This window comes from Bombus affinis, chromosome 9, assembly GCF_024516045.1.
Source record: "Bombus affinis isolate iyBomAffi1 chromosome 9, iyBomAffi1.2, whole genome shotgun sequence".
Lineage (NCBI taxonomy): Eukaryota > Metazoa > Arthropoda > Insecta > Hymenoptera > Apidae > Bombus > Bombus affinis.
Genome location: NC_066352.1, coordinates 9,709,331 through 9,734,567, shown reverse-complemented (window position 1 = coordinate 9,734,567; position 25,237 = coordinate 9,709,331). Strand labels below are relative to the sequence as shown.

At 45.9% G+C, this 25,237-nt stretch overlaps 1 protein-coding gene across 4 annotated transcripts in view; it reads right to left on the bottom strand.

Moving 5' to 3' along the window:
* LOC126920604 (solute carrier organic anion transporter family member 74D) overlaps positions 1 to 25,237 on the bottom strand; it is an 85,357-nt gene that overhangs the window by 14,929 nt on the left and 45,191 nt on the right. For 2 of the 4 annotated variants that reach the window (XM_050731236.1, XM_050731238.1), the window contains 3 exons: positions 1,632 to 2,104; positions 813 to 1,183; positions 123 to 343 (listed from right to left, as the gene is read on the bottom strand). In XM_050731236.1, coding sequence (XP_050587193.1) covers positions 123 to 343; positions 813 to 1,183; positions 1,632 to 1,949 — 910 coding nt within the window. In that variant the 5' untranslated portion in view covers positions 1,950 to 2,104. Of the gene's footprint in view, positions 1 to 122; positions 344 to 812; positions 1,184 to 1,631; positions 2,105 to 15,642; positions 16,078 to 19,922; positions 23,282 to 25,237 lie in introns of those variants that run through there. The other 2 variants (XM_050731239.1, XM_050731237.1) reach the window with 2 other exon arrangements.

The following is a 25,237-nucleotide window of genomic DNA, read 5'->3' as shown; positions in this document are numbered from 1 at the left end:
AGCTTCGTAACGAGAACAGTTTGCTTTCCGACAGAACTCGAAGCACGTACTGTTTCCACTCTTTTCTTCGAAATATAATAGGATCGCGATACGACTGTATTCATACGCGATTGTATTCTTACCGAAATAGAGTGGGCTTTCTCTGCTGGCTACATTGTCGTCGATATAAGGAATACCAAGGGTGTAGACTGCCGTCTGACCCATTCCAACGCCCAACAAGGAGACAAAAAATATAGCCAGGACCACTGTAGTTATTTTACTTTGTATCCTCTGCTCCGTCAACGAGTCACCCTTGCAGTAATTCATCGTATTCATTTGAGCCGGCGTCGTGGACGAGATCCAACTATGAGAGAGAAAGAAAAGAAAAAAGGAATTGTCAATAATACCGTACGGTTTGCAGAGCATCTAATCTATTCGATTGTTCGAACGTTTACGGCGTGGTAACGTGGCCTGTTGATTGTTCCTTTTATTTATAAACGCGAAGAGCAAGGGGATAGGCACGGGACCTAACCCATTTAAAAAAAGGTACGATCGATTACGGTTGGAATGAAGGCAGGTAAGGAGAAATGGGTCGGACGGAAATTGCATAATTTCAAGAACGTGCTTGTCGTTCCAATAATATCGACGGTTTTAAAAATATGTACTAAACATGTAAAAAAAAAAAATATGTAAAAAAATACGTAGTAAAGGAATAAATTTGCGCGAATAAAATCTAGAGCAACTATTTATTAAGCGTTAAGAAATAAAGTATTAAGTGCTAAGAAACGCGACAACAGCCGTGTGAGAGATTAAAGAGAAGGGATTCTATTCACCTATCCAGCGTAGCATTCTCTGATCGTTCTTGCAGTTTGCAAAGATTCGCGGGAATAGGATGGGTGTTGTTTGGGTCGCCACCCTCGAAACCGCTGAAAAACATCTCGTTCTGATGGATCAGCTGTTCACCGAAGATGAAATGGGGCATCGAGCAGGTGAACGAGCTCACTGCGAACAGGATCATGCCCCAAGCGATCCACTTAGGCCGGTGACCTTGGCCCCCGTAGTACGTAAGCAGGAGAGAGGAACCGATCTGGCCGATCTCCGTCGCTGACATTATAATACCGGTGGTCTTTGACTGAATCTGGAACAGCTTCTCGATCGTCGTGATCACCGAGACGAAGTACGTGTAGTACATTCCCTGGAGGACCTGTAAATCCACGCGCAATTTGACTTTAAAGCGATAAGAATCTTTAACTCTGCCGCGTTCTTCGAATTTTTATATTGCTCAAGTTTGCTCTCGTTTCGACGAACGAAAACATCTTTAACGATTTGACAAAGGCTAGCGTGAAACTAAAACGAAGGATCGTGTATCTTGACAAAGATCGTTTTCTATATTCGCCCGAGTTAAAAAATAAAAAATATTTAAACGACGAAAAACTATGATTAAAGTCGAGAACGATGCGAAGAACGCAGCAGGGTCGAAATGTCGCTAATCGTCTAATTCGCAAGATTTAATCTTCGCAATTTTCAAGGAAAATTCAAATCAGAAAAAACAATTTAGAACGAAGGAGTGAAAAAAAATCATTAAGAATACTTGAATTCCATTGAATCGAAAATCCAACCCAGAAGCTAACCCAAACCTAACCCAAACCAACCCAGGTGATGCAGAAGGTGACCAGGAAGGCCTGCTTCGTGGCGAAATACTGAAGCCAGTGTGGCCTGCACGGGCCCCAGCCGCAAGACACGTCCGCATCGTCGAACTCCGTGTGAAGACTGCTCGATTTCTCGTCAGACATTATCAACTTTCCGTTTTCAGCTGCACCGATTTCGTGTAACTTCCCGTTTGGTATCGAGCCGTTGTTGTTGTGCTGCTTCCCGCAAATCAGTCCATTGCCATTCGCCATTTTCGGTGGAATTATCGTCAGCGCTTCGACGTTCCCATTCGCCAGGATCTGAGTATCCTCGCCTGCCATTATATCATACGGCGATCAATCGACGTTTCGTTCCTGTCCTCTTCTCTTCCGTCTTTCTACCCTGTCCTAGCACCCGTTCGCACCCTCTAGCCGGGATTCTTCCTCGTGGGAGGACTCTCACGACCGTTCAAACGACTTTCATTCGAACGGTCAACCTGCAATCACAGAAAAGCATTCTTCATCAGCTTAGATCCGAATATTCGAGCGTTTTCGACGATGACAACGAACAGACCGCGATACCGACAACGATAGAACGTCATAACGATGTGATAACGATAGAATGAAATAAATAAATAAAGTTTAGTATAAGCTGACGACACGATCGTTCAGCATTCGCGGAATAAGACTTTTATCTGTAGAGCGTCTCGGTGACTGTGTCTATGCTGGCAGTTTTTAAATGTCCAGTTACGCGGTTGCATAAACGTCATCGATATTTGTTCGCGATACTCGGTACGCTAGCACGACGATTTCTACCGATGATCGTCGCCCAGGGAAAAACATCAGCTGAGAGGTGTCCAGGAATAAATCGTCAAACTCACGGTTGTGATTTATCATCCGTTCGAAACGCTTTCAAGATACACTTCGTATTTTTGTATGTCTAACTTATGTGCGTCATGACATTATTTATAACGGCGGTCTCTCCAGTTATCCACCGCGTTTCTGCGAAATCGCGATTGGCTTTGTTCCACGGTGAATGAAATTTCGTGCCATCTCCGGCACGGACTTTTGCTCCTCTTAAAGGTCTTAAAGGGTCTATGAAGAAAATTATCCCAGATGAAAAAAGGTGCTGATAATTCTCACGAAAATTCTCCCGTAGACTTTCTACGAAACAGTGCAACAGTTCTCTCGCGATTCTTTAGAAAGTAATCGTCAGACACGCGATCCCGTATGCATAGGATTTGGTTGCAAATAAAAGGGACAAGAGTACGCGATAGAAATCCTTTCTCCGTGTGACTGACGGGTAGGAAACAGGCTAACTGGAACAGCCTGTAGCCGGTATCCTCTCACTTTCATCGGTGCCCGACTTTTCTCATTTCCCTCGCGTTCCATTGCACCGACTATCCCACCGATGCGGTTTTCGCTGACAGCGAGTAGGAGTCTGCGGGCTATAACAGACATCCACCTACACAACGGGTGGTCAAAAACCACTGTTTCCCGATTTGTCCACCCTGCTCTTTCGATTTACGCAATTTCTTAAAGCTACCAACGACGCCGCTAAATACGAAACAGTATAAAGGTAACAAAATGAAAGAGATTCGAGTAAAATATTTCTTGAAAAACTAACATTACGAAACATCGCGAACTACACACCGTAAAATACTTTCATCATTTCTAAGAATTTCTTTTTCACCTATCGTCGACTTACTCGTTAAGAATTAAACAGTGGTTTGGCACGATATTTCAAATACTTCAATTTCTTTCCATAAATCTCATAAAACTGTAGAAAACTAAACTGAGAAAAATAGCGTCGAAATATCGCCGCGGTGTTAAGAACAGAGTGTAATAATTATAAATTAATTAAAAACAAGTAGCGAGTGGAATGTTACTTTCGCGCAACGTTTGCCTCTAATTGGTTAAGCTTGCGTTACTTTTGCGCCTCTTTGTGCCAGAATAACGTTTGTATCGAGAACGCGTATCAATATACGTGGACGAAGAAAGGAAGAAGATTTCACCAGGGGATCGGGCAACGATTTCGTTAGCGGGCGAAATGATTCAAGAGCCGTCCAGCCAAGAAACTTCCTGTCGAATGGGCTCGCGCATGATAATAAAACGCGAGGAATGGCGCACGAGCGGATTTTATTTCAACGTTAATTGGCCGCGCACGGTAACCGACCTCCGAAACACTGTCCAAGAATACGAATGTGTTTACGGCACAACGTCGTTTCGCCGCGCCATTGACCCGTTAATGTTCAAACGTCGCACGCTGCCAATGTAGCCCCCTGTGTATTCCACACGTGTCGAGGGTACAACCTTCGGCAAATCTATCTATTCGATCAACGCTCCTTTCGAAAGGAATTTCAACGTTTCCGCCAACAGGAGAACAATTTCTATAGCACGCGTGACTTTGATTGAATTCAACGCTTGTCTTTAACACGTGGTTCTTCTGTTGCCGAAGAGTAACCTTGACGTCTAATCTCATCCAGGAAGTTGTCCAACGATAAATCACGTTTCTTTTGCGAACCAAGCGTGTTCCAAAGAATAAAAAAATCTTTAATTATTGTCGTTAACGTTTGTTTTCAGATGGATTTGTTTCTGGTCACGATAACGTGTTCCGGGAACCGAGACCGTCGTACAGCTGCTCGCTAGTATTGGATAGGCTATCTAATCTCCTTCTAAAATCCTGCGTCGTTAATTCTCTTGCCTTAAACTTTGAACTGTGCTATACGTTACGAGCGAAATAAAAGAAACCCAGACATTCGAAAGATGTTACTTCGTTATTAACGCGTTCTTCGCTCCAACTTTCAATCCTATCTTCTCTCGAAAGAAACAAAATCTCGATCGAGAAACAGCGTTTTTAACGTCACTATTATTCGACCGGCCGGAATAACCGATTTATAAGCGCTAATCACGCCTGGCAGCGTCGAGTTGGTCAACCGAAATTCCGCGCGAGCAGCGCGATCCGAACACGACGGTAGACGAGGAGCGGGAACCGGTCGAAGATTAAGAAGTTCAATTAGCCGGTGGAACTTTCGCCGGTTAAGGAGGGCAATGTCGACACACATCCTCGGCTGCAATCGGAACGAAATCGAAAGGGCCCCGGGAGAAGAGTGTCTCGACTCTCTCGTGCCGCGTTCTCGATGGCGAAACTGCCGCGGCAGTTGCCTTTTTGCCGATCGTAAATCCTTTTCGGACAACACTGGCTACCCAAGTGAAAATCTTCGCGGCAATGGCCGATTGTATCCTCCTGGTGCGCAGAACGTCGATGAATCACCTACCTCGAAATCTATCGTTTTAATCATTTTCCAAACGACGCTGTTTCCCGATGGATCGGCTTATGAATATTTATCACGTGCTCTGCCAGTTTTCTCATATTCTCTGGCTGATTCTACATCTCGCGTAGAACGGTTAGAAGTTTCCTCGTCTGCACGGGAACCTTCCTTCCTTTCGCGACGTTATTTTGAACGAAACGGTTCGTTTATCGTCGATAAAACGAGGATAATTTTTTAGCACGGCTATTCGGCCGCTTGTTTTGACTTTACCCGCGGGAGATTTATCACGAGGTAGGTATAACTTGTTGCCACTGGCACAGAGAGAAGACACTTGAAATTTATAACCGTTGTTTCTACGATCCATGGCTAATTGGTTTTCGATGGTTCGTGAAAAGTTGACCGTTTGGGAAAAGTAAGCGGATTAGAACGAGTTGCGAGGTTCGTTGCAAAATTCCAGAGGATCTGAAACCGAGAAAATTCGGTACGGTTTCTACTAGCGCGGTTAATTAGAAATTCCGCTTGTATTGTGATTTCATTGGGGGTTTCATAGGTTTTCTAGGTGGCACCGAGCATGATGCAACGAGAAAAGAAATTTCCGGTAATAAATTGCTGTGGTATGCTGTCGTAGGCTTGCACGGGGACTCAAATATCTCGTAAAAGTTCTTGGTAAGAGCCCACGTGCGTGCTTCACTGAGATAAAACCTGACAGCTGTTATTCTTATTATCGGATTATGGATCTATCGGTACCGATCGATACGCAAGTATTTTTCCGTTTTAATTAATCACGAGTAACGAATTACGCGTAACGATACTCTACTCGTTCGTGAAAATTATTCCCGATATTTAATCGTTTTCGAAAGATTAATATTTTCCATGAGAAATTCAATCTTGACTATTCGATACGCTCTCAGATATATCCTCGATCGAGAAAATGTTTAATCCGCGAGACCACTTCATTTTCTACGAAAGATTACGGAGAGTCCTACTTATAGGGCTGGTAATAGTCGCGACTTATTTCGATTTCGTCGGTTGGAAAGATTAGCTCGCCTGCGAAGATGCGATACGCGAACACCTGGACACCGTGACGGTACGTACGTGTACGAAAACAGCGGCGTTCCTCGTCAAGTTCCAGCAGCGTTGCGCCGGAGAGACTTGGTCTAGGTCGCCTTTCACTGTCCTACTGACGTCTCGTGGTTAGTTGGTTAGTTGCTCTATTCTACTACGACTACAACTCAATGCCAGCGTGCACGTTGTCGTACAGAGCGACCCAAAAGAAACTGCCGACTCGGAAGGCCAAGCACGTGATTGGACGAGAGAAAAAAAAAAGAAAAAAGAAAAAAAAGAAACGAAATCTGCCATTCGAGCGTCCAGACATCAGAGAGCCAATGTTTCACGGTCGTCGAAAAAATCGTCTCTTCCTGTTCCATGTGTTTCTCGCATAATTCTTTGTATCTACAACCTTTCACCCGTGAAAGGAAATTAATAATAAGAATATCGAACGACTCGTTCGTCTTTGTATGCTACGCGCGAAACGAAGAAAGCAATTTCTCTCGGGTGGCCCTCGAACGTCCATCAAAGTGCTTTAGAGTGTGCAAAACAGTCTTCATCGTAACACGTTTGCGCATCGTAGTCAGAAGCGATCGACTTGCAGCGTAAAACAGCTTGCGAAGAACCATACGAAGGTCTGACAGGACGAAATCGAAGGAAGGAACGTCGATCGTGTAAGGGATCCTTCCGCGTCGAATCGTCGAGTCGGCCTTTGTCCAGACAACGCGTGTCCTGTATCCATGGCACGTTTTTTACCAACATTTCACGGTCAATTGCCCGTCAATTTTCGAAACAGCTTTTTACCATGCTCGACGCGTGTGTACAAAGCTATCCTAATCGATCGTAGGTTCTTAATCGCTTCGAGAATGTCTAGAAACGTTTCGTCATAGAAAAATGCTTAATCGCCTGGTTTTTGTGTGGAAATACTTTCGAGGCAACACCGATAACGATCCGCGTTGATGCAATAACATTTCTAATTCCCGGCTAGAATCGGGACGTTATATGGAGCAGAAGTTTGCAATTGGAGAAACTACTTTTTAATTATGCCGTTTAATCCACCGTGAGTAAAGAAAATTATACGAAAAACGTCGACGAAGCCATCGAATAGATTCCGATTTCTCACGCGATTCACTTTCGATCGACAGCTCGATCGCGGTGAACGCATGTCGCAAATCTTTGCAAATGCCCCCAAGAAAGTAAGTGGAAAGCAGCGAGATTTATATTCTACTTTGATGTTCCCAGCAAACTTGCTGAACCTGATCTTGAATCTGGTTTACGGTGATACGTTCACATGCACGTGGAGCGGCGTGCTAGAACGCTCAAGAATAATTCCAGCCACTTCTGCGGAACAATAAATAATAAACGCCGCTAAAAACTGGACAGGACGAGTGAGAGACGATTTTCATGTTTTGCCAGTTTCGTATACTCGCGATCGATCCCTAATTCGTGCATCGATATTCTTGTCTTTCCTTCTGCTATCTGGACTATGTACATATTTCCATTGGCAGATAATTAAATACGTCCAAGAATAATTTCATTTCTTCTTCCAAGCCATCCATCGTCCTTTACTATTCCTATAACCGTAACTTTCTTAATTCATTCCTTTTTCCTTTTTTTTTTTTTTTAAGATACAATGTTTAAGATACAACCTTCGGTTTTCCATGTCTCTTTATCTTTACTCAAAAAACAACGTAGAACGAAGGAGAAGCCCGATGCGAAAGCTAATTGCATATGCAAGAAACGAGTGAGAACAATTAAATCAGCGGACTCACAAGCGAAAGGTAGAATTACACGGACGTCGATTCCCCTTTCTCAAACAATCATCCAGGATGGCTATAATTCTAATTGAAGTTGAAATAATCGTGCAACGCGTGGAAGACGGGACCGTAATCAAGCGAGGATGAAAGTCGTGTTCTGGTGAAGTTGTCTCCGTTAAATCACAGCCGTCGTCGTGAAAATCGAAAGCAGCGAAAGTAATTTCCATGGCTGGGAACAATAGGGGGGAATGCCGATCTCGACCCCGTTCTGGAAAGCAATAAACGACACGGCAAAAATAGAGATCGGGCGTGTGTATTTATCGAGCGACGAACCAGAGCCAATTTTCCAAGTGAAAATCTCCTATTCTCCGATGTTTTTTCCCCTGTGAAATTATAAGTCGTAAATCAATGGCAAAACATATATCGTAAGCGAATCGAGGACGATCATTCGCGGTGTACACGGGAGTCGCGAAATTGAATCTGTATTGAATTCCTGTATTGAATTATTCGAGCCGATTATAGAATCATAATGGAATGGTCGCGACGAGAACAGAGGAGAACAGCTAACCCCTGTCATTAATTAAAATTGAAACGGAACCGGGAACAGGTAGGTACGCGAGGGGAAAAACGAAGCTTAAGCCGAAAGTTCAATTTCCACCGTTTGCCACAGGGCAGCACGGACAACAAAAATTTAATGAAAGAAGCCGCAGGCCAGTAGAGTGAATCGAACGAAAATAAAAGTGAAAGATGAGCTCGTTCGATATCTCGACCGCGACGCGACGTCCCAAAAGAAAGCAAGAGTTTAATGGAAACTAGAACATGAAAATCATGTCATTAGAGCACCGAACGAGACTCGGTGCACGGCCAACGAAAGTCAAACTCGTCCTTGCCTTCTCTTTCTCTATCTTACCGATTTCTTTTTTCCCCGCTGCCGCTCGTTCCCGTAATTCGACGCATGATAAATGCCGCTTCCGAGCTGTAGCAGCCTGTATTTTTTCGTTCGAACCATCGATCAACGGTGGTGCGCACACCTCGAGAAATCGTCCGACACCGGTTGCAACACACGGAGTGTATTTCGATCGTCGATTCTCGAAAATTTATACTATCTCTCGCGGCCATTAATAGTCCAGTCCGATACGGCTCGTAATGATAGATAAACGTCGCTGTATTAATAACAGTCGGTATTCGGACCAGCAATAAACTTCCACGGAAATTACGGGTAATAAAGGCTCAAAAGGTTCGCTTTTTACGCGGCCTTTTACATTAGCTACTCTCTGGGATCTCGTTAACATTGTAGCGGCGATGCTCGTGAGACGAGCCGCAGGATACGCGAGTCGTGTATAGAAACGGGAAAGTCCATCGAAATTGCGAGAAACTTACGAAAACGACTATGTTCGATTCGATATCGCGACGATCGAGGAAGTCCTCCATGACTCATATTCCATCTTCGTATTTTTTCTCTCTCTCTCTCGTTGTATAGTTGATCATCTTGTTTCTTTTTGTTTCTCGCGAAACGAGTTCAGCCAAACGATCGTGGATGAAAGGTATCGAACCGGGATCTGTCTTGTTGATTGTCGAGGAATCGTATACGAGTTGGGTAATTTCCGCGGAGAGGTATAACGTGCGAACTAAGATACGTTGGGTACAAGAGACGGTTAAGTAATTTACACCACGTATATAGGTTTCTGGAACGATTTTGTGCCAAGTTTACGGAACTGTTCTCGTATATGCGAGAAGAATTTACGAACTCTTGCAATTTCAAATGCGTATAAACATACATTATTCGAAGATATTGTAAAACTTTATTACGCGAAATTACTCGAACCAAGTTGTATTTAATTATCTAACAAAAATCCAGCCCACTGAAATCAACCCCAATTACGAACCACAATAAACATCGTTCCTGAAATGACATCAGACTCGATTAACCACTTAATCGCTGCAACGAGACGTAATCCAATCTTTACGAACTACCTCCATAAAACCACGCCTACCGTAACACTCGGCCCAAAAGGACCTGAACGACGATTCGATCGTGTAGTAAAATGCAGAATTCCCTTCTACAAAATAACAGGATAAAACGCGTAAGGACGAGCTCTACCTGTTTCCAATCCGTTCGAACGTTATTCCAAGTGAAAAAACCAAGTGGAGGAACTTTTACGATGGCGAAGGCCACGTAGATATACCTGTCGAGTGCTACATCCACGCAAAGTGCACGTAGGATCAAGTTCGAACTAGGTCTGGGCTACCGTGTATCGATCACGTTTAATTTAAGTTCAAGCCGGATTAGACCTAGTTAGATCAAAGTTACCGCTAGCTTAAGTCTTAAATAGATTTAACTTGTCTAGGTTATACCTAAATCCAATGTCCCGTTATATTTCACGTTCGTAGAAACTCCAAGTAACTCGAGAGTTCTTCAAGGCCGACGGATTGAAAATTCCTAATGAAGGAAACCGAGCGATCGGTGGTAGAAGAGGTAGAAGAGCTTGGTATCCGGTACAAATGACATACTAGCATGACCAAAGTGCAGCGTATTATAGCGGACATACATAGACAGTAACATGGAGCTGCAGCGCATTATGGTGGACACAGCGCGATGTAATAATAGACGTGTATTCACGACCACGGTGGCCCTTCGCCGCAAATTACCGACAATCATACCCAACGCTATCGGTAGCATCTTTTTTGGCAAATAACACGCTAACTCGTGCTTGTATCCTGACTACGTCAAGGCCGAATGACCGGTGCACGTATCATCCACTACACCTCTACACCAACGAATGAAAAATTAACGAAGGAAAGAATTTTAATGAGAAAAGTCTTCTATCTTCTTGCGTACGATATAAATTGAAAATTAAATTATCGAGATACCACACGTAGCTGGTTATTATTCGGAAATTCCCGTTTCCCACTGGAAACCATTGGGAAGGCTATACGAATACGTTAACGCGATCTAAGAGATCAAAATTCCCTCGCGTACAGGTACAACCACTTACAGCTTGACCACACGCGATCCACCCTCGGTGGGGCAATTGATCGCCAAGCGGTGGCGAGCTTACGTGCATCCTGCCGAATAGAATTATGGCAGGCCGACTCGAAACCGCCTAACCTGCCATCCGCGATACGACTTGTTCAACGTGATTTCCACGAATAAGCGATAGATCGAAACTAACACAGATCGCATCGACTGCAAGTGGAACGAAAGGTCTCGGGAATTCAACAATTCCAAAAATACTCGACCGCGTGTTTCTACTCGTACGTATCAGGTATCGATATTAACTACATCGATCAATCTCGAGGATTACGACACACGAATTGCTATTCCATTAGACGGTAGACAGCGTACGCGGTCAACGAGAGAAGCGAAAAGATCAGCAGACGATCGGTACCCGATTCCCACTTCTGGTGTCCGCGTTTCCCGAGTGTCTGCAACTCGCGTGGCAAGCCACGTGTGTCCGACTTCGCGGTTCTCCAACGTCGAACGACACGACAAACGCAAGCAGGATTGGATTATTGCACGTGGGGTACCGGTGCCAGGCGATACGAATCGATTCGAGGCTTTCACGCTTTGGCTATAGGCTAAATACGATACGCGATCTCATCACGAGGATATACGATTTATAATTAGTTGGCGTTCGACTTCGTACGTTTCTATAGTTGTCCGTCCAGGCGTTAGAAATTCTCTTAAGATCATTTTCTACGTTTCAAGCATGTCGAAGGAATTTCAAGCTTTGCTCGGTATAAAGCTACACACTTAAAGGCCATGTCCGTACGAGATAAGAGACTATCTTCCATAATACGCGCGTACGTACTTCTTCCATAATTAATTTTGCCCGTATCCCGATGCGTAATCGAGTTACGGCGAGTCGTTGATAACGCGCCAAGGTACCGAGAATTTTTTCTACGCGGACGGAAAGTCTTCGATCTCTCGATGCAGCGTGCGAGTGGAGTTGTGCCGTTTCGTTATTCTGCCCTTCATACCCTTCCCACGATTAGTCGAACACACCGAGCCGCTTGCTAGATGCGAACACGTTCTAGCCGGCGGATTATGCGAGTCAAGTGAACACGGTGCACAGGTGTGCCGACGCTAGAGATGGGATCAAGCGAGTGAACAATGCACAGCCGATAACGTTTCATCGCTGTATAGCGTGATAACGAATTATTCGGCAGCCGATGACACGATTTCTCCGGCATTTGGATAGCCTAATCGTCACCAGAAACGAAATAACAATGGAGCTATCGAATAGATAAACAGCGATAGCGAATTTATCAGAAACGCTTGTGCAAGGTCAATTCGCTTAAACATTATTCAATATACATAACGAATATTAAATGCTTATCGACAAAAGTAACACGATCGTAGCTAAATCACTGTAGTCTAATATCGGTCTGGCAACGAATCTTGAAAACTAATCCAGCTACCTTTCCTTAACTCTTTGTCGAAGAAACTTTACTTTTATTAAAAATACTGCTATGAACTAAGTATGTACGAATGCGTATATTATTAGAACAATTTCCAAGTACGTATTATGGAGATCAGGATTATAGTGATCTCTATTTATTATATAAATTTATTTAGAGAGATTTAAACAGTGAACTATACCTATCAATAATTAGAACTGACAATTAACAACTCACAAGTAACCCGCAATTACTCGCACCTTCTTCGCAACTGCAACTAATCGCAACTCAGTCGTAAAACCAACTACAACTATTGACTATTGACCACTCTCTCCACCAAGACGTCCTTCTTATACCACAGTTTCCGGTACTCTTACAACGTACAAGTGTTTTACAGTTGTTGACTCAAAATGGTCAAATATACCTTTTTTAATATTCAATGTCCTAAAGAGTCACAGCCATATAGTTCATCGGCATTTCCCATCCTTGCACCTATCAGCGCTTCCATTGTTTTCTATCTGTATTTCATTCAGATTTCCCTAACAATTTTTCCTCGATACTACGGTATTTTAAGCTGGAAGAATAAAAACCACACGATACAAAGATATTGTATACTGACATAAAAATCAGCGACGAGTGGCACGATTCAGAATGTGAAGGGTTAGAGATGGGAATATTAGGCGAACTTATCCGGACGAGATTAGACGCGAATGAACGTGAGCGCGGTTTGATCCCATCTCTAGTCGACCCACAACACACCGATGCACGCGCGCAGCTGTTTGCCTGCTTGCAAAGTTTTATACACGCATTTATTTCAAGCGTTCAGCATCTATGTAACCAGCCAGTGCGAGGCCTACCGGCGGTACGTACCCTTAATGAATTCGCGGAAATCTCATTCCCCGCGAATTCTTCGCTACACGCATAAGGCTGTACGCGAAATGAATCGTTCGCTGGCTCGTTACTACCGTCCGGAAATATTCTCGGAATCCGTGGAAAATGGATGTCTCAGAGGTAAGCGATTTCAACCCTTTCGAAGGATTTGTCAAGAATTCGCTTCTTTTCGCCAGCGATCCAGCAACGATCTATGGGCTATCCGAGTGCGCGATCAGCGCGAGTCGAACGCTATGAAGAATGTTTCTCGATCCCAATGGACTTCATTGATCGCGTTCACGCTAGATCAGAGGCCTTGAATCTCGATAGAACGGTCGATCGACGCTTCGGAAGCGATCATGCGAGGCGGCGATCGATCGATTTCTGAATACACTCTGTGTTTCCGTTATTTAATGTTGGATCACGAGCTTGAAAATTTGTATTTTCCACGTACTGCGAGATGGCGCGATACGCTGCGTCGATTTTAGAAAGATTTAAAGATACCGAATTTAGATCTCTTCCCACGGAAGATTTCTGTGAAAAACAACGTCGAGTGCGTCGAGTAGAATTGTCTCCAATAAATCAGCCGTCGATCGGCTTGTCGCGGAGAGAAGAGATGAAACTCGACGAACCTGCCAAGCAAACTTCCTTATCTTGTTCTTCGCTGAAACTTCGTGACATCGAATCACAGAAAATAGAAGTTTTATAAATAATTTCAAATCTGTCTGCTCCGATATAACCGTAAAATTGAACGGTATCTTTTTCTACCTCCGAGATTCGATTTGTCTATTTGGATAGTAATAAAAATACGCAGCCGTGTCGCTCGATTAACACGTGCAACGACAGTGCGTGAAATTCCGAATCGTGGTGGCGATGGTGCGGCCGTAACAACGGCGGCGAGAGTGAAAGAAAGTGAAAAAACCGGGACAGGAGCTATGCACCGGAGAGAAAGAGAAAAAGAGAGGCGAAACTGGCCGGATGACCTCGGTCGTGGAGTTGCAGTTGCAGTGCGACAGGTTCGCAGCTGCGGCTTGTCTCAGATGTCGAGGCTGACGTTGGCGTAGGTGTGAGAGATCTGTGTACACGCGGCGTTTCGTTCGAACGGGCCGGTCGATCTGTGTCATGGCGCCTTTCAGCCGGTTTAAAAGTAAAAGTAATTGATAGATCGCGTCTCAGGCCAGCAAGGATCGTCCTTTGTCGCATCCTGCCGCGTCTCTTCCAGAATCCCAGAGTTTTAACACGACTCAAGGATTAAATACCTCGCGAACCGTGTGATCTGTCGTGATCAATTAATCTTACCGTCTTAGCTCTTTATGCTGGCGTTAACTGAGTGCCAATTATAATTTATGCATCTTATCGATTCGATCGGAGTGGTTACTCGTGCGTACGACGAGTGCAAGCGAGAAGATCCGTTCGGGTAGCCGAACTTGGTGATCGGATACCAAGTGCCAGCGCGAAGTATCATCGTTACACGTGTTGTTTACAACGATCGAGATGGAAATTAGAGCCCAGATGCGACCAACTTTTAGATCCAGCAGGTGCGCATCTGTGACCTACTCTCTAAATCGATGGTAAGCACCGATGACGTAGGCGTAAAACTGCATCGGATCGTTAACACGTGGCGCGACTGTAATGCATAAAACGCGTCGTTTTCGATCCGACTATTTTCGAATATGATTCGATCCTCTTGAATGAAACAGACACGGGAGAACGAGAGATGCGAACTTCGATTCGGTTGGAACTTTGAGAAATCTTTTCGAAATGAAAAGAGACGATGAAACGCTTGGCATGGTCGTAATTATAATAGCACGTACTTCTATTCGATGATCAGATGGTTAAGTTTATTAGCGTGGAAAGATTATGAAGATTGGCACGACCGGATTTGAAACTCGAAGCGCTCAATTGAGCGTCACGTGAGCGACGTCTTCCACTCCTAATTTTAGTATCGAAACGACTGTCACCTAGATTATTAATTGGAAAATAGCTTCAAGTGTCCTTCTACGAGCTATTCGGCCAATTTCGTCGGTCCCTCAATGTAGTTTGTAAGCTCAAAGCGAGCTACGGCAATGGAACACTGTGTATTGAAACTTCACAAGGCGACGTTACTTCGCGTTTCAAAGCTCCGCTCAACTAGGACGTCGAAAGCTCGGGCAGCCGAGTACCACATGAGAATAAAAACAACCAATAGGAAACCGCTGGAGACTTCGTGGGTGGGCAAAATTCGAGCCAAACCTCGTGCAAATACCGTAGCTTTCGATCTTCTTCCTTCGGCGATCTATCTCCGGCCAGACGATTATTTCCACGGCAATTTATGTCGGAGCTCGATAACGGTGACACGTATAAATAAACGCGGGGGATAGAAATAATTAACACAAAAAAGAGAGGTCGCCAACGAAGTGTCGGAAGGAAGAGATGGGGGAGAGGGGAGGGAAAAAGAGGGAAGAGGAGGCGAACGAGAGACGCAGAATCTCTCCCGGATGACCTGAGAGCCTCGAAGCTAGAGAGCGCAGCAGGTACGCAGCTGCGGAATGTCCCATATTCCCATGGTGAACTCGGACGCTCGATAATCGAGATATCGAGCACGTAGGTGCAAACCTGAAGCGCGAACGACACGGTCCCGGCCGGCTTCCACGCGCTTGCATCATACGCATTACACACACTTTGCTTGATGAAACAAATTGGTATGACCTGGTCTAGCCGCTGCTGCTTCTCATCGACACCCTCCGGCTAGCGCGTTCCTCCCATCCTCCCGATCCCTACCCGTGGCCCCTTCTTTCTTCTTCGTTTCATTGAAGGAAGTCGTTTAAAAGAGAGTCGAGCGATTCTTCGGCTAGAGGCCAATTTCCGTGTAGCAACCGTCAGGCCAGTTTCCTCTATGCTTCTTCTATTTTGCTTCTCTCGGTCAATTTCAATTGATTCCGATTACCATGTGACGCGTCATAGAACGTCGTACAACGTTTCGTCGGCACTTGGATCGCGATTCGAATCTAGCACGAGCTTAACTCTCGCTTCTGAGGCTGGCGAAGTTTACCGATTGCTCGTACTTCTACAAGCATCGTGCCTACCTGTTTCCTTCTTCGAAATTCTTCTACCGAGAGCTCTACTCACGGATTGCCTACTGTCGGGCTGATCCTCGTCCCACCCACCCCTTCCGTGCCAGAAAACACATTCAAATATCCCGTGACCTGGTCGAGCTAGCTAAAAAGAAGAAACTGGAGCAAGCATCTCCGGAAACGTTCGTTTTCATAGGGAGGTAGGAGGCTCTGGATTCGTCCAGCAGCGATCGGGTGAAAATCACCGAAAGTAGAGGGAGGAGGAGGAGGAGGAGGAGGAGGAAGAGTAGGGGGAGGAGGAGGAGGTCGGGCCTGGTCCGGAAAAGGGAAGGAAGAACGAACGTCAGAGCTCGACTGTAGCGGTAGAGAAGAGGGTGGAGGAAGTGGTGGAAGAAACGAAGCGCGGCGGAGCAGGAAAAAGGGTTCGGCGCGCATAGTTCAAAGATAGAAGAGCGCAGCAGCACGTTGCACCGACGGGCTGCATGTGCATTGGCTGATAGTGTGCGCATGCACGTAGACACAGGCCGCTCTGCGGCACCGCCATTGAGACCTGACCTACTTTGGGACACACGGTTCGCCGACATCGCGCTTCGCCCGAGTAAAAGCACCGAGCAAAGCACACTCCTTGCTCTCTATGCTCGAGCGTGGGCGGCCAATCTTCCCTTCTCGCTCCCGTTCGCTCTTTTTTCCACTCCCTTGTCCCATCTGTCTCGTTTTTTGCTCCACTCGCATTTTTTTGTCGACCGCCGTTCTATCTTCTCTTTCTCCCTTTCTCGTATTCCTTCCTCCCTCCTCTCCTCTTTCTTTTTTTCCCATTCTACCCTTTTTGTCTCCGTATCTGTATCTTCTTTGTCCCCGTATCCACTTCTTCGCTCGTCTATCTATTCGTCACTCCCCCGAAGCTCGTTTTCTCTTCGTTCTGCCCTCTTCCGCTGTCTCTCCGAATCCCTTTTTGCTCCACTCTCTTTCCGACCGTGTCTCCTTTTTCCCTTCCCATCCTATTCCACCCTCTCGCCCCTTGTTCCCGCCAACCTCGCCGACGATCCCTCCTCGTTTCTCCCTTGATCTCTACGTCTCATTTTTGCTCTATTCACGACCCTCTATTCGCTCGTTCGCCTCTTTTTCGTCGTCTCTCTTTCGCACCCTCGTCCCGTTGCCTTTTTATCTCCGTTTCACACTCCCTCTCTATCGCCTTTTCCACCCTCTCCACCGCTGCCCGGGTCCTCTGTTCCCGCTCAGCAGGTATAATACAGCCGTTTTCGGTGCAGCCTGGCAGCATGTATCGAGAGATTTCGAGTGCATTGGCCTAGATACTCCGCAACTAGGCGCACCGTTTCGTACGAATTTTCTGGTAAACGCAGATTTTTCCCTCGGGTATATACCCACACGATGAGACTGGAAATTCTTCGCGGAGAAGCAGACAGAGGAGCGCGATGAAGTCTCCTCGTGGATCGAGTCGAACAATTCTGTTCCTGGATCGAACCTATTTCTCGCCTTCTCGCCCAGGCGAAAGATTTCACCCGCGGGAAGCTCGCGAATGAAACGCTTCCTCTTCAAATCGTTGGAAATGGAACAAAAACGAACCACGAGAATTCGCGTACGAATCGCACAGATTCTCGGTGCACGCGTTTGCAATCTCCAAAATTCGTTATCGAAACTTCTGGACCACTCGATCTCCCCATTTTACCTGTAAATCCGCGACTAAGTATTCGCAATTTGGAAGCAAGAAGGCGAAGCACGGCGACAACACCGGCGATTGCAGAAAGGAAAACGAAAGTTAGACGACGCAAAGAAAAGTCTATGACTCGTTCAAGGTAACCACTCGTTAGCTCAGGATGAACGATTCAATTAACACGTTTAGGCAGCGAAAGACAGAGACACGGGGCGAGAGAAGGTACGAACGGCTCGTAATTGCTGAATTATCGATGATCATTAAAGCGCGCGACTGCGTTTACGATCGTGTGCCTTTAGCTTTATGATCGCACGAACAGATCTCATAAAGATTTTCAACGCATAAACTCTTATCAGTGCGCGTGCAGACTGCCGCTGCACGCGAAACAGCCAGGCAGAGGCATAGGAACGAGACGAGACGTTTCGTTCGGGCCGATCGATTCGATTCCTTCCAGAGACGAGAGTCAGATTCGAGTTTTCTGCTGGAATTACGTCGCGTCGTATACAGAAACGTCAAGTTTACGCTTGGCTTTCGGCTATACGAGCGCGAAAATATATTTCGACGAGCGTAATCGAGCTCGTCCCACGAGCATCGTTGCGCAAATCGTGGACGAAAGCGAGGCTGGTATAGTCGGTGCGAAACGGAAACGAGAAGAACCGAACGAACGACCTCGGGGCAAAAGGCTGATTATCTTAACGACACGGGATACCTATGTGGATCCTTTCACCAATAACGTATTTAAACATTGTCGCTTTATGGTTTAAAAGTAAAAAGAGAAATCGAGAGGGAAAGCAGCCGTGTTTGAACGCGAGCAATCAATTTGCATCAACGAAAAATTTGTCTCCTGAAATTCGGTGCTGTCCACTTTCTCGTTGTTCCGGGTCTTCGTTCTCCGTCTCTTTAACGTGCAACAACAGGCTTTATGATTCTTGCCGTGTCATCCTAAACGCGGCTTTGAAACCTGTTTAGAGTCGGTTCTATGTTTAGTTTACTAAAATACACTCGGTTCCGCGATACGGGTGTTCCTCATCTTCGAATCTAGTTCAAATCCTACAAGATTTGCGCGCCGACGCGTTGACAAAGAGACAATGAGCATGATGGCGTGAAACATTGGTTCGGAGCTTTTGCTTGTCAACCTAAACAAACTCGCGGATGCCTCGCGCGTTCCTCCAGAAACGGATCCACAAATAATCCGGCCAGTCTTCTGTAAATTCACCTTGAAACGGTTATCCACCCGTTCTCTCGCGATTCGGATGCACGCGCGCCATGCATCGCGCGTAATAATAAAATCATTGCAGTGATTTATACTTAGCTTTGTAATTAAATCGTATCTTTAAAAAATCGGACCATTATCCGGATAAATTTGAACAAGTGATGTATACATGGATGTGTAGATAATGCACAGATAGAGATACAGCTTTCGCGATGAATCCACCAATTGGGAATTTCTCTGGATTAAAAGATTCTTGTACGGTCGCCTATTTTACAGCGAAATTTCGTGAATGACACGACGTTCGATTCATCCAACGTTTCTTTTCATCTGTGTTTCTGCGCTGTCAGAATCGAGTTTCCACGCTACCATCTATCCAATCTCGGATTATCCCAGTCACGTAGGTGACAATTTTCTCCTGGATCTCGTTGAATTCGTTTCGAACGATTAAACGAGGAATGGCAGCGCGAGTACGTTTGATCGTGCAAGATCGACATGCACAGTGGCTGAAAGACGAGAGTATTGGCGAATTGACAGGTCTACGGGCAAATACACGTGCCATCGATTCTCGCAAGTTGAGAAATCGCTGGACGGGAGAGGCAGGAGAGCTTGCAGCCCCCGTCAACTGGGTCAACGTGACATCGCGACGCTCTTGACGCACGTGCAAACATCTCGAAACGACGCACGCATGTGCAGCGAGCAGTTCGCCTGGATTTCGCCGTCGTCGATCAATGACGTCTGGAAAATGTTTCTTTGCCACTTTCCTGCGGTCTTCGTGGAACTTTTGCGCGTGGGACGTAAAACGATCTGGTTCGACCTCCATCTTCGTGAGATGCTACACGTTTAAATCACGTTTTCCATGGATTTCGTAACGGATCGTTAAGTTTGCCGATACTTGGGCGAGACTCGATTTCAACTAATAATCGGATGCATGTTTTCTTAGATACAGAAAGAATCGATAGAACGGAAGCTGCGTATCGCGATTACTCTCGAGAGAAAATGAAACGCGTCCCGAAATAGAATGTGTTGTTACCTCTTCCGAAAATCCGTTCGTGTAACAGCAACACGTCCAAGTCCAAGTATCCCACAGACTGACTGTACGCCGTAAAGCACCAGAAGCACTCGATATTCCGCGTCGCGCTCGCGCATTCCCAAATCGAACGTGTGTCGTCGAGCCGCGCGCGTGGTCCTCGAAACAAAAAAAGAGGAACGACGAACAAAAGAGGCAAAAACGAGGAACGAACCGAGTGAAAGTGCGAGCCGTCTCGAATTCGCGATTAGAGGGGCCGTGGAGGAGCGGCCGAGGGCCAGGAGACACGACGCGCGCGCCACGCCAGGCCCCGAAAAAGGCGAATCACCTCTCGTCGAAAGTTGCTCTTCTGAACCGAGAGTGTTGCGACTTGACGAGAGAGTCGAGGGTGGAGGAGGATCGCGTACGAAATAACAGGCGGTCCGAACTGCGCAAATGTTTGCGAAATGACGTCAAAAAACTCGCCAGGTTCGCCGATTACTCGCACGCGGTCGCTGAACGCACGCGGAATCCACGAGGGGGCCTCGGCAGCGATCGTCCTCAACGAAAAGAGGTTCCTAGAATTCTCGTATGCCTGATAGAAGCTACGAAAAATGTTTCGACGAATTATACCAATGGTAAAAGTAAAAATGGAATCGGCGAGATCCGCCGATGGAATAGACGATATTCCAAGTTAATTTACGGCGATTACGAGCGTTCGTGACACGTAAACGACGGTTTCCAAGAAAAATTTCTCCGCAATTATTCTTAAATGCTGGCAGATTCAACCGGGAGTGGCTACTCAGTGGTCAACGCTAATTACTCTTCGGTGATGAAAGAAAGATATCCGAGCAACCGTGCGCCGCCGTTAAGGGTAACCACACGAAGGAAGAATTCTGAGATTTCAGCAACGATTCGCACGGCTCTTCCGTGAACTTGTTCCAGCTTAAAAGGCTTCGACTACCAATATTGAAAAAAGGTGACCAACTGACCGGAATTTCAATTGCTTCGAGCATCAATTTGGACCAATACCAAAGGATTTTGTAAAAAAAGAACAAGCAAGAAAAAACTGTTAGACAGAAATGATCCAGCGAGAAAAAAGGTCTGGCCAGCATCCACGCCCAAACGCCAAATTTCCAATAGCAATCAACCTGCCGAAAGGAAATGTTGAAAGACGACTGCGTAAAAAATGCTGGCTGGGAAAATTGATGTTCGAAAATGCTTGGAAAAAAGAGGGAAACTGTTGGTGGAAAACTGAGCAAGGAAACGTCGTTGAACAGGCTGAAAGATAATACATGGCCAAGGAGCAAGAGAGAGAGGAAATACTCGGCGAGATATGCTCGTTTTACCTGGCTGCGATGCACACGAATGCATTTCCACCCCCTATTCATTCGCGCGACGGTGGTAGCTGCTGTGACCCACTTCCATCTCCGGGAATAAACGGCACACCACCCACGCACACGGGATTCTCTTCGAGTTTCATTCGAACACGGAGACCATTGACTTGCCGCATCGTTGTTTCAACGAGGATACCGCCGAGAATGTTTTCCGTGGTCCTCTACAAGGTAAAGCTGGAGAATATGATTGCAGATATGGTACAGTATGTAACATTTTGAGCGGCGATATCGCGCGCAGCATCTCATAAATACGGATGGTCATACAAAAGGAAAAACAGAAACAATTTAAATTAAAAATCCAAGAGCGAAGATATCACGCGTGGAATGGCGATCGAATAGCTACGGCCGATTCCGAAAGTACTATCGATAACATTCCAAGGAGCTTAAAGCAAATATCGTGGATGCCAGGCATCGGCCGAGTACGAGAAGAAAGCAAGCGTCGAAAAGCATGGCAAAAGCAGAAAGTGGAACAGCGGTCGGATTGAAAGCCTCGTTCGGAAACTAACAGACGTTTATGAGACACTGGAATCCGAAGAACGACCGGTATCTCGTCGTGGAGGCTCGGTATCGAGCAACCGTGAACCGCCTACGCGGTCACGATGCAATTGCAGGCAAATTGGAGAAACTGATAGGGGAAACTGTTGCGATCGCGCTCCTTCATCATCGTCATCGGAAATAAATTGGAAAAGAAACGGCCAATTTTTCGTTCCAACCGTCTCCACTCGCCTTTTAGTCGTTCCACTACTTCTAGTTCTGGAATTATCGATCTATCGTATACTATACGAATAATACTATTCGTAATAGTTATCCTTCGTTCGATCTCTAGATCGTTATCCTTAAATTCCGATATCGAATATTAAAAAGATAACATCGGTTACCTTCGTTTGGGATCGAGTTCCATGGCAAGGATTAAAAATCATTTTGAGGGAAGAATTTAGATTATACGGCGGCGGCGTCAACGACAAAGTGGTACCAACGCTCTCCAAGCGAGTCTGGAACGTCGATTCGCGACCGAATCGACTGAGTTTGCCGGATGCCCGAACCTGTCTCCTCAACCGGCACGCACGGCGCTTCATCGAGACTCCGTCACGCGTGGAAGTCGTTTACCCCTCGGAGTTATTTGGCCCCTTCGTAGCGAGCAACGCTCCGACCGACGCGCTCCAACCGGACGACGAAGAGTGACACAACACGGGGACCGGGGACGGGAAGCCGGCAGCATCGGAGCGAAAGAGAAATCGACTGTTTATTGCCAGGCAGACGAGCCGTCCGGGAGAGGAAGTCGCGAGGGGAGGATAGAAATTTGTCGGTAAACGATAAGAATATCGTTCCCTTCGTCAGGGTGTACGATTCTTCGTTCTAGTCTGCTATTCGAATTTCACTATGATTAAGTGGTTAGGAGAAAATATAGAATAGAAAATGTCCAGATATCGTTGATATATTTCTAATTTTTTAAACGTTCGCTTTGTTCCCAGCCAAACATCTGGCATGTTCTGTTCGAGAAGAAAAAAATAATCTGAAATAGGGAAGAACTACGTTCCGGGGATACAGGCTCAGCTGATATCAAACGCATGCGTATCCACGGCGTAGCAGTGGGACGGAGGAGGAAAGGGGGATGCGAGGTGGATAAATCGGTCGAAGGAAGGAAACAGCAGCGGGAAGAAGGAAGAAAAGAGAGGATGAAAGAGAAACGAGGCGAAGGAACAGCCACAAAAAACCGGGCGACAGGGGAACGGAGACGGAGGATCGGGGGAACGACGTGGAGATGCGACACACGTGCCAGGGACACGCGTGCGTGTGTAGAAAGAAACAGAGAAAACGAGGCGCGAAGAGCGAGACAGAAACAGGAACAAGTAGAGGGGAAACGAACGTCGAGCAGGGCTCGTGGAAGAGGAACAGAGAAACAGAGTCGAAGATAAGGAAAAAAAAGCGGAGGTAAAGAAGAGGAACATGTGGATGACCGAGAGAAAAAGTAGATGGAAGAAGAGGCGAAGCAAAGAGAGAGAGAGAGAGGGGGGGAGGGAGGGAGAGAGAGAGAGAAAATAAATAGAAGAACACTGTACGCGAAGAAAAAGCAACGAGAAACCGAGGTAGAAAAAATGTAGCAAAAAAGAGGAAGGTTGGCAAATGTACAAGGTGGAAAATGAAATCGAGGAAGAAAGACAGAAGAGAGTAAAGGAGGAGTGGGAAAAGAGATAACCAGTTTCTCTTTCTTCGACGCACAGCGTAGCGCGAGCACATTGTATAAGAGCACACAACCACGCGATTTTAGACGTTCTACTCTCCCTCCTACGGCCGCTTCATGAGGGTCCCCCTTTCGGCTGCCGAAAACGACATCGAGGAGACCTTCGTATGGCAACTCGCCCGCCGACGGCGACGCCGAGACGTATTCCGCATACGTAAAGCCATGTCTCTACTCTCGGAGAACGACGAATCCGCTGGCGTCTCACGAAATTTCGAAGAATCCTCGATCCTTAGCCGAAACGAACGACCGAGAGGTGTGTTCAAGTTCGACACACGCCTCTTGAAAGTAATTTGCGATTCGATGGCCGTACGTTTTTCAAATTATCCGGCGCTAGTTTCCACGAGTCGAGAGGGAAATGTATTATCCGGGAAACGTTTTATCAAGGCGAAAACAGGATCGTGTATTTCGAGCACGAAAGTTGCGGTGAAACGGCAACTTGAAGCAGCGATTTTCTTGCAGGGAAAAGCAATGGAATAGCGAAGCGGTTTCCATCCTAAAGGGTGGACGGTATATTTTCAGCACGAAGGTTCTGTTAGAGAACGACAACTTTGTTCGTTGAACTTTTGCGCGGCACTCCGCTTCTCGATGGAACTTTTTTTAACTGCGTGGGATGGAATCACGTGGGAACTCTTTCACGACGCGCGTGTTTGCACGGGTGAAATTTGTGTGGGCTTTTTTTGTGGTAGCCGCATCGGAGAATTCCCGACACTCTGTTGCGCTCTTTTTCCATTTTACTTTCCTCGGGATCTTTAAACGGGCAACTTTCTATCGAAGTAACGGCCGAAATTGCGGCGTCGACGCTTCTTTTGTAGCTGCAAAAGTAGGCCAATTTTCTCGTCGAAGTTTATTTTCGTTTCTTATTGTACGCCCGATTCTTCCAGACGCTTTTGATGGACATGACGAATGTGCAACGTTGTACGTAAATAAATGACCTACCGGTTCGAAGGAGAAAAACTTTCGGCTCGTAAAAATATCACGGAAACGCGGGCGTTAAATCGCTTTTCCCAGAAAAGTCCGCGGCGAAATCTTGTCGACAGAATTTTCCGCCGACCTTTCATAAACGCTTGAAATAGCTACGATATCGAGGAGAGAAACATTAAAAATGCCAAAAACATCGAGTCAAACTTATTCCTCCATCCTTCGCGGTTTCGCTAACACTAAAAAGTAAGTAATAAATAACTTGAATCGTCACGTCTACGAAATACCAATAGTATTTCTCGACTCTATTTTAAAATCGTTACGTTTTCTCCAACGTTTCTTTCAAGCAGGTCTTTTCAATTTTACAAACATTCACATCGACGAATGGAACTCGGCTATTGCTTAATTGCTCTCCTTCGAGAATGGTCGAAGGGTTTTCCACGTCACTTCGATAAGTGGCTAGATGAAAAGTATTTAACTCGTCCGCGTTTACGAGCGCGTTGTCAGACTGTTTCGACCGTGGCCTTAATCGCAATGTGTACCGATATGCACACACCATACATCACCTTTTTCTGTCTGCATTACGAGTACCGTGAACCGACCGCCTTATCGTTCGCCACGACGCACATTTTCTTTAACAAACCGTCTCTCTGCTTAACAATAAAAATATATTTCCCTCGGGAATGGTAAACCAACAAGTGTTTAAATCTCCATATATTGTTTTGGCAACGCAACCATAAATTTCTCTTATCGTTTCTTATCACTTGTGTCACGGTTCTCGT